The sequence below is a fragment of the Bactrocera oleae genome, chromosome 5, assembly GCF_042242935.1.
Source record: "Bactrocera oleae isolate idBacOlea1 chromosome 5, idBacOlea1, whole genome shotgun sequence".
NCBI lineage: Eukaryota > Metazoa > Arthropoda > Insecta > Diptera > Tephritidae > Bactrocera > Bactrocera oleae.
In genome coordinates, this window is record NC_091539.1 from 19,897,444 (window position 1) to 19,913,556 (window position 16,113).

The 16,113-nt window shown below is 42.2% G+C and overlaps 1 protein-coding gene and 1 long non-coding RNA gene across 2 annotated transcripts; both read right to left on the reverse strand.

Moving 5' to 3' along the window:
* Positions 1-622: 622 nt before the first annotated feature.
* Positions 623-2,838, reverse strand: LOC138857260 (uncharacterized). The gene is made up of 2 exons (XR_011396339.1): positions 1,001-2,838; positions 623-941 (listed from the first exon to the last, which is right to left on the reverse strand). It is a non-coding gene; the product is annotated as an uncharacterized lncRNA (long non-coding RNA).
* Positions 2,839-14,795: 11,957 nt separating this feature from the next.
* Positions 14,796-16,111, reverse strand: LOC106619916 (uncharacterized). The gene is made up of 3 exons (XM_070109446.1): positions 15,895-16,111; positions 15,450-15,833; positions 14,796-15,383 (listed from the first exon to the last, which is right to left on the reverse strand). The coding sequence occupies exons 1-3, from the start codon at positions 15,913-15,915 to the stop codon at positions 14,859-14,861; spliced, it is 930 nt and encodes a 309-aa protein (XP_069965547.1). The 5' UTR covers positions 15,916-16,111; the 3' UTR covers positions 14,796-14,858.
* Positions 16,112-16,113: the final 2 nt, after the last annotated feature.

The window sequence follows — 16,113 nt, forward strand, 5'->3', positions numbered from 1 at the left end:
GAATATAAAGATAAACGATATCGTCCTAGTCAAACAAGAGAACCTGCCTCCCATTTCCTGGTGCCTGAGTCGAGTGACAGCAGTACCTCCCGGGGCTGATAGGGTGATCCGCAAGATCACGTTGATACCGCTAGAGGATGCATGAAACGAGTATTCCAGAAAATATGTCTATTGCTTTTAAAGAAGGATTTCGAGTCAACTAACTCGACGAGGCAAGATGTTTAGGATTGTTTACGTTAGTTTTACGTTTTACGTTTATTTTCCAATCATGTTAAGTCTGATCTGGCAATACTGTTTTATTTAAGCTTTTATTCATTTCATTTCTGTTTGTTATTATCTTTGTTTATTTATATTTAAAGTTACGGTATTTTAAATTCTGTTGAACTCCTATAAATGTCGGAAGACACATGCCTGCGAGCCTTTTCTCGGATTATAACTCTGTGCTGACTGTACTTATCTCTGGTTTGGTGTCAAGCAAATCGTCCAAAATCCAATAAAGTACTGAGTAAGCAAGCGTCCATCCAAAAAACGTTAATTAATAGAATACAACGATACGACAACGGTTGACGTCATAGAACATTTCATACTTACAGTGGGACGAGTTAAAAAAAAAGTTAATATGTTAATGTTTTTATGTTTTTTTAATTTAGCGTTTGTTGTTCAAACCATTATCTGAAATATTTCTGTTAAGAGATCAAATTTTAAAATACATAGCGGGATCTAAAAAATAAACGTTCAATTTTGTGTCGGCATTCTAGACAATTAGCTTATTCTAAATGTTTTTGGAATTATTTTATTTAAATTATAATTACTTGTCCATTTATGTTTTTGAAATTTTTTAAATTTTTTCGCATTGCGACAAAAATGGAGGTGATTATTTTTTCATTTGTCAGTATTCGGTTCCTTAGGGATTTTCACTTCGAGTTGTCGTAATAATATACCTTGATGAAATGAAGTCGTACGTGATGATAATAATTATTTAACTGAAGTTTATACACACCAAAAGCCGCTTCGTTATGACCAAAAATATAGGATAGACGATATTTAAATTTCTGTTAGTCAGGATCTTATTACTGGCCACATTTTCTCCTTATGGTTTCAGACTAAATGAAAATTTGTTGATACTGAAAGGTAGATATAATAGCGTTCAAAGATTTGTTGCTTTAGAATTGTTTTTACGTGCACGCAACATTCACACACCTTTTTATACAAGAAACATGTTTCTTTTTTGTTAGCTTTGGACAATTCGCACCCTTGTCCGTAGTTGGACCTTCACTAATATTTACGTTCTCAGGTACGCATAACGCATCTAATATGAAATTGAATTTGCTCAAATATATGGTACTAAAGTCGAATTTATTCTATAAAGTCTTAAAAGTATATCTGGCTTGACTATTTCATAAGGTTATGCATCCAGATTACAAGGAGAGAGTAAATTCTTTGAATTGCTACTCAAGAAGGAGGAATTGTGATCAGCACTGAACAAGATTTGCCTGCCTAAACGACGAAATTGGAGAAAGCAGCCAGAGAACAGCTCCAAGAGAAGTGGGATCAGATAGACGAACGCGGATTTTGTCAATCGAATATGATCAAATTTTTCACGTATGGAACGAAAATACAGCGCTCAGTGTATGGAATAAGTTAAAAAGTTACCATGATAAGGCGACACTAAGCAATAGATGCAGATGCAAATGATTTGTACTTTGAAAATAGAAGCAAATTGTCGAGTTCCAGGTCATATAAATGATGATTGTTCCCTTAACGAAGCTTACAAGGCACATATTGAAGTTGGAAACGGCGATAAAGTTAATATTCAAATATCCTTGAACATGTTTATCTTCGACAATACAAAAGATATAAACATAAACAAACACGAACGAAATATATACATGCAATACACATGCATTCAATACTTAACAATGCAAAACATATATATTATTACATATATTTCTCACTAGATAAATGGTGTATGTCAATTTTAGTCCCCTACCTTTCCTTTTGAAGCGGGTTTGGGTTTAAGGCCTGTAGTTCATAGTTCTTTCTGTTGTCCTCAGCACTTAAATACCATACATGGAAATCGGCTTTTTCACCGCGCTGTATAACAAAACTTTATTGTCAAGACTATATTAAGAATTTTTATTTAAAAGCCAGTTTAAATTTGTTTATTTTCATGCGAGTTATATGTTTTCTCCATGTGAGCCTCCTGTCCAAGTGAATGCCAAGGTAGGTTACATCATTTGCCTATGGTACTAAGATGTTATTCATTTTAATCGGCTGACACATTTTTATACTCTCGCAACCTGTTGCTACAGAGTATAATAGTTTTGTTCACCTAACGGTTGTTTGTATCACCTAAAACTAATCGAGTTAGATATAGGGTTATATATATATATAAATGATCAGGATGAAGAGACGAGTTGAAATCCGGGTGAATGTCTGTCCGTCCGTCCGTCTGTCCGTCCGTCCGTGCAAGCTGTAACTTGAGTAAAAAGTGAGATATCTTTATGAGACTTGGTAGACATGTTTCTTAGTACCGTGAGATAGTTGGTATTGCAGATGGGCGTAATCGGACCACTGCCACGCCCACAAAACGTCATTAATTAAAAACAAATAAATTGCCATAACTAAGCTCCGCAATAAGATACAAGACTGTTATTTGGTACACAGAATCACATTAGGAAGGGGCATCTGCAGTTAAAATTTTTTTTAAAAGTGGGCGTGGTCCCGCCTCTAATATGTTTAATGTGCATATCTCCTAAACCGCTAATGCTATAATAACAAAATTCACTGGAAGCAAATGTTTTTAGCACTTCTATTAACGGTATGAAAATAGTTGAAATCGAGTGGAAACTCCGCCCACTCCCCGTATAACGGTACTGTTAAAAACTACTAAAAGCGCGATAAATCAAGCACTAAACACGCCAGAGACATTAAATTTTATCTCTGGGATGGTATGAGATGACTTTATAGGAACGGCGTTCAAAATTAGACAGTGGGCGTGGCACAGCCCTCTTTTAGGTGAAAACCCATATCTTGAGATCTGATTAACCAATTTCAACAAAATTCGGTACATAACGTTCTTTTCATGTTTCTATATCATAGTGCAACCACGCCTACTTCCCATATAACACCATTTTAAATTCCATCTGATTCTTTCACTTTCCACTATGCAAATCAGGCAACAATGATTATATCGGGGTAAAACTTTGCGTGAATAATACGTTTTAAGTATGCCACCTTGTGACCAAAAATTGTCTAAATCGAACCAAAACTGTTCAAGCCCCTAAGTACTAAATATGTGGACCCCAGTGCCTATAGTTGACCTTCTACCGAAAATATCAGCCAATCCACAAAGAAATCTCAAACGAGTATACCATTTGACTTTGCAAAAGTATGAAATGTTCGGTTACATCCGAACTTAGCCCTTCCTTACTTGTTTGTCTTACATTTATTCGCCAGTTGACTAACCATTCTTCGACGATGAGACATTCCATCGGCTAATATAATATTATATATAGTATACAGTATATAGGATATTCTTGTATAGTGTTGGGCCTAGCACACTCTCCTGAAGTACACCAGCCCTAATCGGACGTTCATCTGAGATGAAATTAGCTACTTTAACAGTAAATTTCATATTTTTTAGATAAGACTTCAATATTTTACATAATGCCAAAGTGAATTATGTTTTAATTTTATATAAAAGTGCGTCATGGACAAGGTAGGAGACTTATTGGTATGTAAGAAGTCCTTTCCTGGTTTATCTGTCATGATGATCTGCGACTTTTTCCCACAATCAAAAAGCAAGGAGAGCATTACTACAGCAATATTTGGTAGCTCCATTAGCATTTTGGAGTAATATTATTATATCCTGGCGACTTTTTTGGATTCATTTCTTTTATGATATTTTTAGTTTCACAACTAGACGTTTCAATAGGCAATAGCTACTTGTTATCAGTTTCGGGCAAAGTTATAAGCTTAAAGTCGTTTATGGAACAATTTGGCTGAAATACCTACTCTAGGTGGTTTGTAAAGCAAATTGACTTTACCTCATCACTTCGAGCCCAATTACCACTCACGTCACTTATGGGCATGTTGGATTCTACCAGTGGCTTAATGTGTTTTTGGGCTTTCCAAAGGGAGTTTTGCTTGTTGATTGAATTTGGGCTGAATAAACTTTATATAATTTTCAGTGCTGTGTTCTTCAACACATTGACATAGCCTGGACTATTAGATGGATACGGTTGAACCCTGGGCTGGTGGTTGTGGTATTCTGTCACCTGAGTATGCAGGGGTGATACCCTACAGATATGGCTGATGGGCTCATGCCAAGGTCGCCTCCGTCCCGTTGAAACCATGGCAGGCCTCCAAGTACGTTCCCCTCCCGTTATCATTAAGTTGGTGTGGTAGGTGTTTGTTGAGATGACTCCCTCTTTTCGCTGGTCGGTCAACCCTCGCCTTGGCCTCGTAACTGAGACAACCTTCGGACCATAAAAGGCGACCACCTTTCCGGGAGGCGGATAGCGGCTCTGAGTGGGGACCCAATCAAAATGAATACGAAAAATACTAATGACGAGGGGGGAAGCAGGTCGAAACCGACCTCTGCTATAGTGGACGGTTCCCTGGGGGGACACTTTAACCAAGGGGGACGAAACCGTCCCTGGTTAAGGGTGAGAAGGGCAATCCAGGGGGTGCCTGGCGTACCGTCACTGGGGGAGGAAAGGCAGGGGGGTCGGCAGGAGTCTACCGACGGTAACCTTGGGTAGGGCGGGAGTGCGAGGCGGAATCGCCAGCACTGGCAAGCAGGCTGATCAGAAATCTGACAGCATGCTAACACACTTGAGTGGACCAAAAGGGTGCTGAGCGACGTGGGCGACGGAAAAGTGAGCCGAACGAGCCCCACACCTCGATAAAGCAGCAGAGATCGCAGGAGAGGGAATCCTCCCTCGGCAAAAAACCTCGGGTCGGACCCGCACCGATGTTTAGCGAAATGGCTTGGTGTATACGACCGAAGCAGGGGAGATGAAGACATCTCCCATGACGAGTGGAAGCGGGTAGCGACTGCTATCTCAGCTGTTTTCATGAAGGTGGTCAGGGGAAGCCCTGGACCACCCCCTAGATGTGAAAGTGCCGGGTGGAACCTCGGCATTCACAAACTCATTAGGTGAATGCCATCCCGATGCGGCCTCGGGCTCGGGTCTGACTTCCGCCCGAACCTTCCACCCCGGCCGAAATTGAAGAGATGTCGCGGTACTGCAATCCATCTCTTCCCGCCCAAGACTGGAGGGTGATTAGGCTGGAGAGGACCGAGGCACCATAGCGGCAAGCGCTGATACTCCTAAACAAGGAGTCCCTCGCTCCTCTCAATGTGACAAAGGGGGCTATAAGCTATGGCTTCGAGAGGGTCGTTCTCAGAATGCTCCCAACAGAAGCCAGGGCGGATGGCCTGCTGCCTCTTGCTGGGGTGGAAGAGAGTGGGAAAGTTTGCCTCTCAAAAATGAATTTCAACCCTGTCCTCTCGGACGCGGTGAGCACGGGGGCGGATCGTCAGGTGATGATGTATCCGTCCTCAGTCTCGAGCGTCTGTTCGAGGAGGCTGGAGAGGAGTTTGGAGAATGAAGATCCTCCAAATTAACCTCCAGCACTCAAAGGCGGCCTCCGCCGATCTATTGCTTCGTCTAAGAAGGGACGAAGCCGACGTTATCCTAATCCAGGAACCGTGACTGAGCAGCCATGGAATATCTGGACTAAGGACAAAAAGCCATAAGCTCCTGGCGGCAAGCAGCACACTTAAAACCAGAGCCTGTCTGTTGGTCAGAAATGAACTAAACGTTTTTCTTTTACTTAATTTCAGCAACGAGGAGGAATCTGGCTTGTCTCAGTCTATATGCCGCACGACGACGAGGTGGAACCACCTCCGGACCTGCTGAGGATGGCTCTAGCAGAGGCCAGGCGCAAAGGAGCCGCGGTTCTAATAGGCTCGGATGCCAATTCAAGTGGAGCTCGGACACAAACGCTAGAGGTGAGTCACTTTTTGATTTTATTTGCGATGTAGACCTTTTTATCTGCAATAGGGGAAACTGCCCTAGTTTTGTGACAGCTAGCAGGGCGGAAGTCCTTAATGTCACGCTAGCCTCTAGGGAAATGGCTCCCTTGATCTCGAAATGGAGAGTTCTAGACGACCACTCCTTTTCTGATCATAAATATATTGGGTTCAGCTTGGACGCCTCGCTCCCGAAGCATAGAACCTACAGAAACTTCAGGAATACCAATTGGGTCCTGTATTGCAGGAAGCTTCGATCAGCTCTGCTAACCGCGCCTGAAAGCTCCTGTCCTCTGAAAACTCAGAAAAGTAAAGGGAAACCTCTTGGTGGACTTCGGAGCTAACGGAGATTAGATCTTCGAGAAGAAGACTCTTCAATAAAGCCCGTAAAAGTGGCTCTAGTTACGACTGGGCGTTGTACAAGGCCGAACTGGCCATTAACAAGTCCGAGTTGAAGAAAGCCAAGAGGGCTTCGTGCAGTGCCTTCTGCGGCAGCGTAGAGGGTTGTCACGAGTCCTCAAGATTTAGACGCATTCTTGCAAAAAATCCTACACCAGTGGGGTATCTAAGAAATGCAGATAGCGGGTGGATTACGAGTAGCAAGGAGTCGCTGAAGCTACGCCTAGATGCTCATTTTCCGCTGAGTCGCTCTACTGAAGAAGTGTCACTGGGGGAGCTTCAGGAAGGCTGTACAGCCTTCTTGTACCTTCTGGATGACCGTCACCCCCCCGAGTCCTGATGGCATCAAGTCCCCGAGTCCTGATGGCATCATACCGGCGCAACTTCAGCGTACGGTTAAGGTGTCATGTAGCTGGCTGGCCCCCATCTACGCGAAATGTGTTAGATTGGGCCATGTCCCGAAGGCCTGGAGACAGGTAAAGGTTACGTTTATACCGAAGGCCGGTAAAAGCTCTCATATCGGTGCAAAAGATTTCAGACCCATCAGCCTATCCTCGAGTCTGTTGTAAACGCTGGAGAGACTTATGGATCTGTACATTAGGTGCAGAATACCGAGGGGTAAACTGTTACGGGCGCAGCATGCCTATATCAAGGGCAGGTCGGTCGACACTGCTTTGCATGATGTAGTGTCATGGCTGGAGATAGCGCTGTTGCACAAAGAATTTGCAATGGGCACCTTTCTCGAAATCTAGTGGGCCTTCGATAACGTTCGGCCAGAGGCAGTGGTTAAAGCCCTCGAAAATTTTGAGGTGGAATCGAACCTCAAACACCTCATTTTCAATCTTCTTTGCGACAGAACTTTCGTAGCGCAGTGGGGTAGTGCCAAGTCAACCAGAAAGGTTAATAGGGGAATTCCACAGGGAGGAATACTCTCCCCACTGCTCTGAATCTGGGAGGAGCAGCCTATGCTGATGAGGTGGTTCTTATGGTTAAAGGTAAATTCCTGAATACCGTCTATGAGCTCACCGAAGGGTATCTAAACGTGGTATCCAACTGGCCAAATAGAAGCGGCCTAGCTGTCAACCCAAGTAAAACCGAGATGGTTTTATTTACTAGGAGGTATAAGACCCAAAACGTGCCTCTTCCCTCTTTCGGGGGTGCACGTCTTCAACATGTTGATAAGGTGAAATACCTAGGGCTTGTCCTTAATAGAAAGCTTTCTTGGAGGCCGAACATTGAGGAGAGAGTCAAGAAGGCATTGGTCGCCTTATATTGCTGCAGGGGAGCAATAGGGAAAAGGTGGGGACTCTCACCAAAGGTGGTGCTCTGACTCTACGAAACCGTAGTCAAGCCAATATTGTTCTATGGTGTTCGTCTGGTGGAGGGCGCTCGAAAAGACTACCCTGGCTAAAAAGATTGAGCGAGTCCAAAGAGCGGCGCTCATCAGAATCTCTGGTGCACAGCGAACCACACCAACGATAGCTCTCAACGCTATATTAAATGTAGCACCTGTGGACATTGCCGGTAGGTGCATTGCTGCTAGGTGTGCTATTAGGCTCAGGGAAGCTAGGCTTTTGAAAAGGTCCGAACAAGGACACGCTACAATTCTCTGATCCTTCAGCTACATACCTGAAAATTTGGATCACTGCGTCACAGCGGCCACTCGAGGCGGCTTTTTCTCTGCTCATATCCCGACGAGGAAGATGTGGAGGGGAAGAAGGCGCGGTGAGCTTTTTCACGGATGGATCGAAGCTAGGAGGGAAAGTTGGAGGGGGGGTTTTCTGTAAAGAGTGGCCGCCATCAAGGTGGCGGTAGAGGTACTGTTACGAAGTGCATCTTCGTTTAGAGAGGTGAGCATTCACTCCGACAGCAGAGCGGCAATACAAGCCCTGAGTGCGCGAACCGTGCATTGAAAGCTAGTCAAGGAGTGTCTGTCCTCACTAGAATTATTATTATATTATATCATTAAATTCGCTTATGCTTTTCTTAAGGTACCAAAAAAGTCTTTGAATGAGCTATCTGTAATTTTGAAACGACATAGGCAGTTTATAGGGATGTAAGGTAGGTCGCCTCCTGCTTAGGGTACTTTTTTGACAACGAAATCGAGGAGGAGGGAACAGAAGAAGAGGACGTTCAAGCTGAGCTGGTACAGAGGTCCTCAAAGGAGATCCTCTGAGTTTACGAAAGGAAAACCTCCACCAAAATTTATTGAAGAAATAAAAATTAACGATTGAAGAGCCCAAAGATTATCAGGAATGTAAGCAAAAACAGAAATAAATGGATAGTTACCATGCAGGAGGAGATGGAGTCACTCAAGAAAAACAGCACGTGGGAACTGCCAGATCTATCTGAGAAAAGAGCAGCGATTGGCTGTAAATGGGTATTCAAGGTGAAAAAGTAGTACAGCAGTATAAAGCCAGACTAGTGGCACAAGGTTTGTCACAGAAATGCGAGATGGACTTTAACGAAGTTTTCGCTCCAGTTGGTCATTAATCGAAATTTAGAATTCTTTTATCAGCTGCAAGAAGAAGAAAAATGAAGGTTCATCATTTTAATGCAAAAACTGCATTTCTCAAAGGGTCGCTGAAAACGGTCATTTGGACTAAAACAACTTGGTACGAAAAGGTGAACGAAACCTTGATCGACGGAGATTTCGCGAAGATTGAAAATGACTAGTGCTACGTTTTGATTTACGCAGACGATATTTTGCTTGTTTGCAGAACTAGGGACCAAGTTGAAGTAATAAGGAAACCACTTGCTTCAAAATTCGAAATCATAGATCTTGGTAAAAATAAAGCATTACCTCGGAATAGAGGTTACCAGAGACGAACATGTTTGTACTCGAGGAGGCAATAGCGGCGAAAACTCATATTCAATTCCCACAAAAGCCAGTTCTGCGGTTCCATCTTAAGACCTGTTCAGCCATAAGACACATAGGGAGTGGACCACAAGTTACGTGGCCCCATGCTGTCAACGCAATAATGCGACATGCGGCTGTGCAACCTGCACCATGTTAGCGCACTGCTCTGCTACTCCAGTCGAGTGTCCAAGATAGGACCTCCACGGTCCTAAGGAGCTCACACAGACAGCATGACTCCCAATCTGACCAACCTCCCCCCAAACCTTCATCCAGCTCCAATCCTCGTGCGAGAACCAGCCAGCAACTCCTGGTTCCTCGCACAGTCTGTTCAGGCTGGTGTCACTTTCTTACGTGTTCTGGTCTGCGCACCACACGACAGTGGAGTGCGTCGTACGTTGCCCCATGCTGTAGGAGTCTGCCCCCGCAATCACATACAGTGGCGTCGCCAATCAACACCACAGTGCGACAACCGCCCATGCGGATAGTACAGCTGCAACAACCACCACCTACACGCACCCCACTCACCCCTAGGATCACGACTGGACAGCCGCGACAAACGCGACTCTTACAATTCAACTGCAACGGGCTCCAAAGTAAGATCGAGGAGATAGTTGCATTCATGAGCCAGGAGCGCGTAACGATAGCTGCGGTCCAAGAAACCAAGTTAAACAGCCGCTCAGATCTTCTGAGTTGTGCAGGTTTCAACGTTTTACGTAAGGATCGCGAGCGAGATAATGGTGGAGGCCTAGCCTTCATATTGCACAACACCGTGCAGTATCGTCTTATCGATGTTGACATCGACCGTAGGGACACTACCCTAGAATGTCCGGGTATAGCTGTCCGGTCAGGCGATGTCGAGCTCGAAATATTTAATATATACATCCCCCCAGTTACATGTTGCCCAACAGGATATCACCCGAACATAGATGCGCTCCTTCGTGGTGAAAACCGTTTGGTGCTAGGCGACTTTAACGCGCATCACGATCTTTGGCATTCCTGCCTGTCAAACGATCGTAGGGGGATGGAGCTGGCGGAACACATAGACGCTTCGACATTCTGCACAATTAATGACGAAGCCCCCACCAGAATTATGGGCACCTGTAATAGCTCGCCAGATATTACCATCGCTAGCGGTGGTCTGATAAATAGTATAACCTGGCGACCTATGCTAACTCTTGCATCAGACCATCTGCCCATAATTATCTCGATCGAGAAACCTCCTGACTTTATTTCTGTGGACAACCGCACTTATGTTAACTTTAACAAAGCTAACTGGGTCGGCTTCACAGAATTTACTGAGATTCGGCAAATGGTAAATCATCATAAGCGGACAAAATGGATAGAGCACCTGAAGTCCTGCAACCTCTCCACCGGTGTGAGTAAGCTTTGGACTACTGTCAAGGCCCTGTCAAATCCGAGAAGACATGACGATCGGGTTGAAATTCAATTCGATGGTCATGCCTCCTCGGACCCGAAGAAGTGCGCGAGCTATTTCAGCCGACAATTTACACTGCACCCTTCGACTGACTAGGCCAAACGATGTGTTACCCGACGGCTGCGCAAAATGCCAAAAGACTGTGCACCACTTACTTTCACCGATGGGGAGGTTCAGAGTGTCATCAAAAAGGCGAAATCGTCTAAGTCCATTGGCCCTGACGGAATAACCATGCTGATGTTAAAACACCTAGGCCCAACGGAAGTAAATTATCTCACCAAGGTCCTCAACCTGTCGATATCCACTCTTCAAATACCCGATGTGTGGAAAGTCGGAAGAGTGGTCCCACTACTGAAACCTGGGAAACCAGCAAACAAAGGGGAGTCGTATCGCCCGATAACTCTTTTCCCCAGTAGTGAAGACACTTGAGGCCTTGCTACTCCCGACGTTCACTCACCACCTGAGCCTAGCAGATCATCAGCATGGCTTCCGTAAAGTGCACAGTACCACCACAGCACTTAGCGTCATAAACGCCCAGATAGTTCATGGCCTGAACCAGAAGCCACCCTGCGAGAGGACGATCCTCGTAGCGTTGGACTTGTCAAAAGCTTTTGACACAGTCAATCACACAACGCTACTTGAGGACCTAGAACAATCACCGCTCCCTCCAGGGCTGAAGCGGTGGCCTATGAACTACCTGAGCGGTCGGCATTCATCCGTACTGTTTCGAGGTCAAAACTCCAAACTTAGGAAAATTAAACAGGGGGTTCCGCAGGGCGGTGTCCTCTCCCCACTACTGTTTAATTTTTATATTACGAAACTCCCCCAGCCACCAAGAGGTCTTTCCCTGACTACGTCGACGACATTAGACAGTACGCCGACCGGACTTCGGACGCAACGAACTTCAGACAGGCACTGACCGCCATTCACAGTGGAGCCATCAACACCTTCACAGACTCCCTCTCAGTGAATGGCGTAATAGGAGTCAAACCACCACCCATAGCAGACATAGAACTCGAGTTGCCTCGGGAAACCAGAGTGACCCTCGCGCAACTTCGTTCCGGATACTGTAGCAGGTTAAACTCCTACTTATCCAGAATTGACCCCGACATACTCAACACATGTCCTGCGTGCAATGAGTCTCCGCATGACACTAACCACCTCTTTGCATGCCCAACAAACCCCAACAAACCCCACCCATCTAACACCCTTCTCCCTATGGTCCGACCCCGTCGAAACAGCTCGTTTCCTGGGCCTCCCGTTAGATGACCTCAAACACCCAAACGAGGACTAGGTACCCGTTACAACAACAACAAAACTCATATGGAAATAGTGTATTATAAATTGCCGTCAGAAACATCACGAAAAATTATCAACAACAAAGACTATTAGAAGATACTCGGATGTCTTTTGTATATTTCCATCAACACGAGGCCAGAGATAACAGCAAGTGTTAATATTTTATCTCAAAAGACTTCAAGTCCATGTAAAGAAAATTGGGAACAGCTCAAAAGAGTCGTCAGGTACCTCAAAGGAACATCATAACTGAAACAGTGGAGTCAACGGAGAGTAGTTGTTGGATATTCAGACGTAAATTGAAGAAAACAAACTTGTGTTTTACTTTCTTCAACGGAGGTAGAATTCATCGCTTTCTCAGACACTTGTCAAGAAACTATCTAGTTGCGGAGATTACTGGTGGATATGAACGAGGCAATAAAGAATTCAACATTAATATACGAGGACAATCAAAGCTGACGCCAAATTTTATTGACAATTAAATGATTTTTAAATAATGTTTATTGCCGATTCATAAGTTATTTTCGTTTAAATGAGGAATAATTTTATTTTTTCTAATGAGATGAAGGAACATTGACACAAACTCTGCATTTTCTTGCTGCCGGTAGTTAACAAGAATGCCTTTTAAATGATTTTAACTTTGGGCTGAAGCAACTATGGTTGGTAAAAGCCTGCTTTTAATTATTATGCACACCATATTTGTGCGCTGTGGATGAAACACAAATGACTGAAGAAGAGCAAAACCCTTCAAAAATTCAATTTTACTCAAAAACTACATATATTCCTAGTAGTAGTAGATCGTAGACGACTTTTTATGAACGAAACACATCCTACGGTCCCTTAATTTTATTTTTCCTTTGAGCTCAACAAATTTTTCACATTTGTACAATACATAACTGATTAAAATAGTTTAAAATTATAAAAGAAATTGTTATTTTTAACCAGTTTCCATTTTCAATTAATATTTTTCCCAAATAAATTCATTAATCTATAACTAGAACTGTAGGTAGTCAAACCGTCGAACCAAAAAGTTGAAGTTTGACAACACTTCGAAATTTTTTTTGACGGGTTGAGTTGGTAACCATAATACGGAATGTCAAAACTTCAACCAAAATGCAGGTAGGTTGAAAACCGTATTAGGTCCTTGAATACAATTATTACCACTTCAGAAACGTAGATCTTATAAAAAAAATGTGTACAAATCAAATTTCATGATCGCTTTTTAAAAACAATGTCCGTCCGTTGCGAATATACCAATTTTATAATAGATTTGACTTATTTAAATATGTCATTCCTTAAAAATGTCATCAGACAATTAGAGTTGCTATGTATGTACATTTTTTGTGAAAAATAAAAATAATATATCAAATTACAATATTTTTAAAGACTAAAACAAGTTATTAAAATGCAAAACTAGGGTGCGATCGAGCTACGTAATAATTGCAGCTACTGTGTTGCATATTTGCTGATGTGCAGACAAAAATTTAGTGTTGCCGAATATATGCATAAATTGTGTGCAGAGAGTGACAGTGGAATGTGATGCTGCTGCAGGTGTTGCCAAAAATTTACGCAGAACGTGATACTTAGACATATTGCAACACCGCTGTCGTCATTGCCATGTCGAACGCACCCCTACTTAAAAGCATCTTTTATACAATTTCTTACGTTACTTACAAATACATTATCAGCTTGTAGCTTTTTATAATTAATATTTTTGGCCATTTCAAGTATAAAAGAACGTAAACATATGAAAAAGACAATAGCAACCAATCAACTAGGACCAACTTCGTCATCAAACATATGATATGAAAGTTGTCGTAACCCCTTTATATGAACGTTGAATGCGGATATATGTAGGGTGCGTTCGAGATGGCAATCACGACAGCAGTGTTGCAAATTTGTCAAAGTATCACGTTCTGCGAGAATTTTTGGCAACACTTGCAACAGCATCACGTTCTACTGTCACTTTTTGCGCGCAATTTATCAAAATTTCAGCAACACAAAAATTTTGTCTGCAGAACAGTATGGTTGAAGAAAGGTTAGTGTAAATGTGATTTATTTCATATTTTATCAATTTATATACACAAATGTTTAAGTTATTGTGTTTTTACTTATTTGTAGCGAAAGATCGGGTTCAATAATAAAGTTACTAATAAGATGCCGGCTCGATATGGAGGCCGAATTTGCAGCCGGCAAAAAGAAAAAAGCGGTCCTTTGGGGTAGAGTCCTAGAGTCTATGAAAGCAGTGAATCCCGAAATAAAGGATTCAAAGGAGGCAATTCAGAGGAAATTTTTGAATATGTTGGCCTCGTACAAGAGGATAAAAAAGAGGAATAAATCCACAGGAAGGGATGCCACCAGCTGGGAGTATTTCGAAGAATTCAATGCTGTTTATGGCAGCCGCCACTCAATTGAGCCTCCATTGGAGAATTTGCTATCCTCCCTGGGAAGTCCCACGTGCGAAGACTCGGATTGCGGTGACTCGGACAGTTACCTTGGAAGTGCAAGTAAACGCTCCAAAAAATCGCAAAACGAGACATTAACATTTTTAAAGGCGGAATCTAGTCAGGAGCAAAAACGCCACGATGAACTAGTACAACTAGAGAGAGAGAAGCTAGAAATTGAAAAGGAAAAAATTTCCGTTTTGAGTGCGTTGCGAGAAATTCTGGCGAATAGAATTTAATTACATTAATTACCTGAAGTATATGATCTCCTAAAAACTTAAATTTTTTTTGCAAACTATTGTAGTACAAACATGAATGTGATCGTACAAAAAACATGTAAAACATTTTTTTTGTAATGCTATTTATTTTTAAATAAAAAATTTATGACGAAAATAACATTTTTAATTCATTCCTTTTGATAATACCTTCACTACTTTCGTTAATATTTTCGTCAACAGCCACTGTATCGTTGTTATATTGGTAGAAATTGTCATCGTCTGAAGTTGCATCACTGCTGTGGGATAATATAAAATTATGTAATATAGTACAGGCCATTACAATTTTCGAAGCACTCTTTATGGTTGAAACGTCGATGTGATTAAGTATTCTAAATTTCTGCCTTAAAAGGCCGAACGACTGTTCGACTAACACTCGTGTGGAACTGAGGTAGTAGTTAAACTTTTTCTCTTCTGGTGAAAGATGTCCATTATCCCTATACGGGACCATCAAATATTTTGATAGCGGATAAGCCGAATCTGCTAATATTACGGCCGTGGTCGCAAGCTGAGCTTCTCCGGAGGTGATCTGTTGGTAAATTGGGCTATTTTTCCAGACATTGGCGTCGTGACAGCTTCCAGGAAAGCCAATAAAGACGTCTAAAAATCGTAGGTTGCTATCGCAAATCGCCTAGATAGAAAAATAAATCTAAAATTGTATATTGTAATAGGGTATATTTATAATACATCGTTTTACCTGCATAGTTATCGAAAAATTTCCTTTACGATCATAATAGCTGATTGCATCTTTTTTGGGGGTGTTTATTTTAAAATGGATTCCATCCATGCATCCAACCACAAATGGAAATGGATTTGTTCTCTTTGATTGGAACTCTTCCATAATTTTTTGTTGCTCCACAAGCGTGGGCCAAAGTATTTCATTTTTTAGTTGGCATATGGTTTTGATGGTCATGAAAAAAAGTTTATGTGCTGTTCCTTTTCCAACGCAGAACCGATCAGAGAGTTCTCGGTACGTTACGCGACTATTGCTTAGCTTCCATAGAGTAAGATACAGCGATTGTTTCAGGGAGTAGCGAGTGTTAAAGGTTAACCAATGCGGCTGCAGAGCATGTGTCAATTTCTAAACAAATCAAAATCATTGGTTATATTATAAACAATTGGTTTTTAATTACAATACTTACGGCAAATGTGTGAGGAGTCATGCGAAAGTGGGAAAAGAATACATCATTATCGTACTGCTCAATTGTGTTGAAGAAATTGTGTACTTTTGTTACACGTCTTTTTTCCAAAATTGATTCCAATAAAAGATTCCGTTTTTTTCTGGCAATTCTTCTTTTTTTTCATAATTTAATAAAAAATGTTCTTCGCTTTTTCCCATTTCATCGACAATTAAATGAATT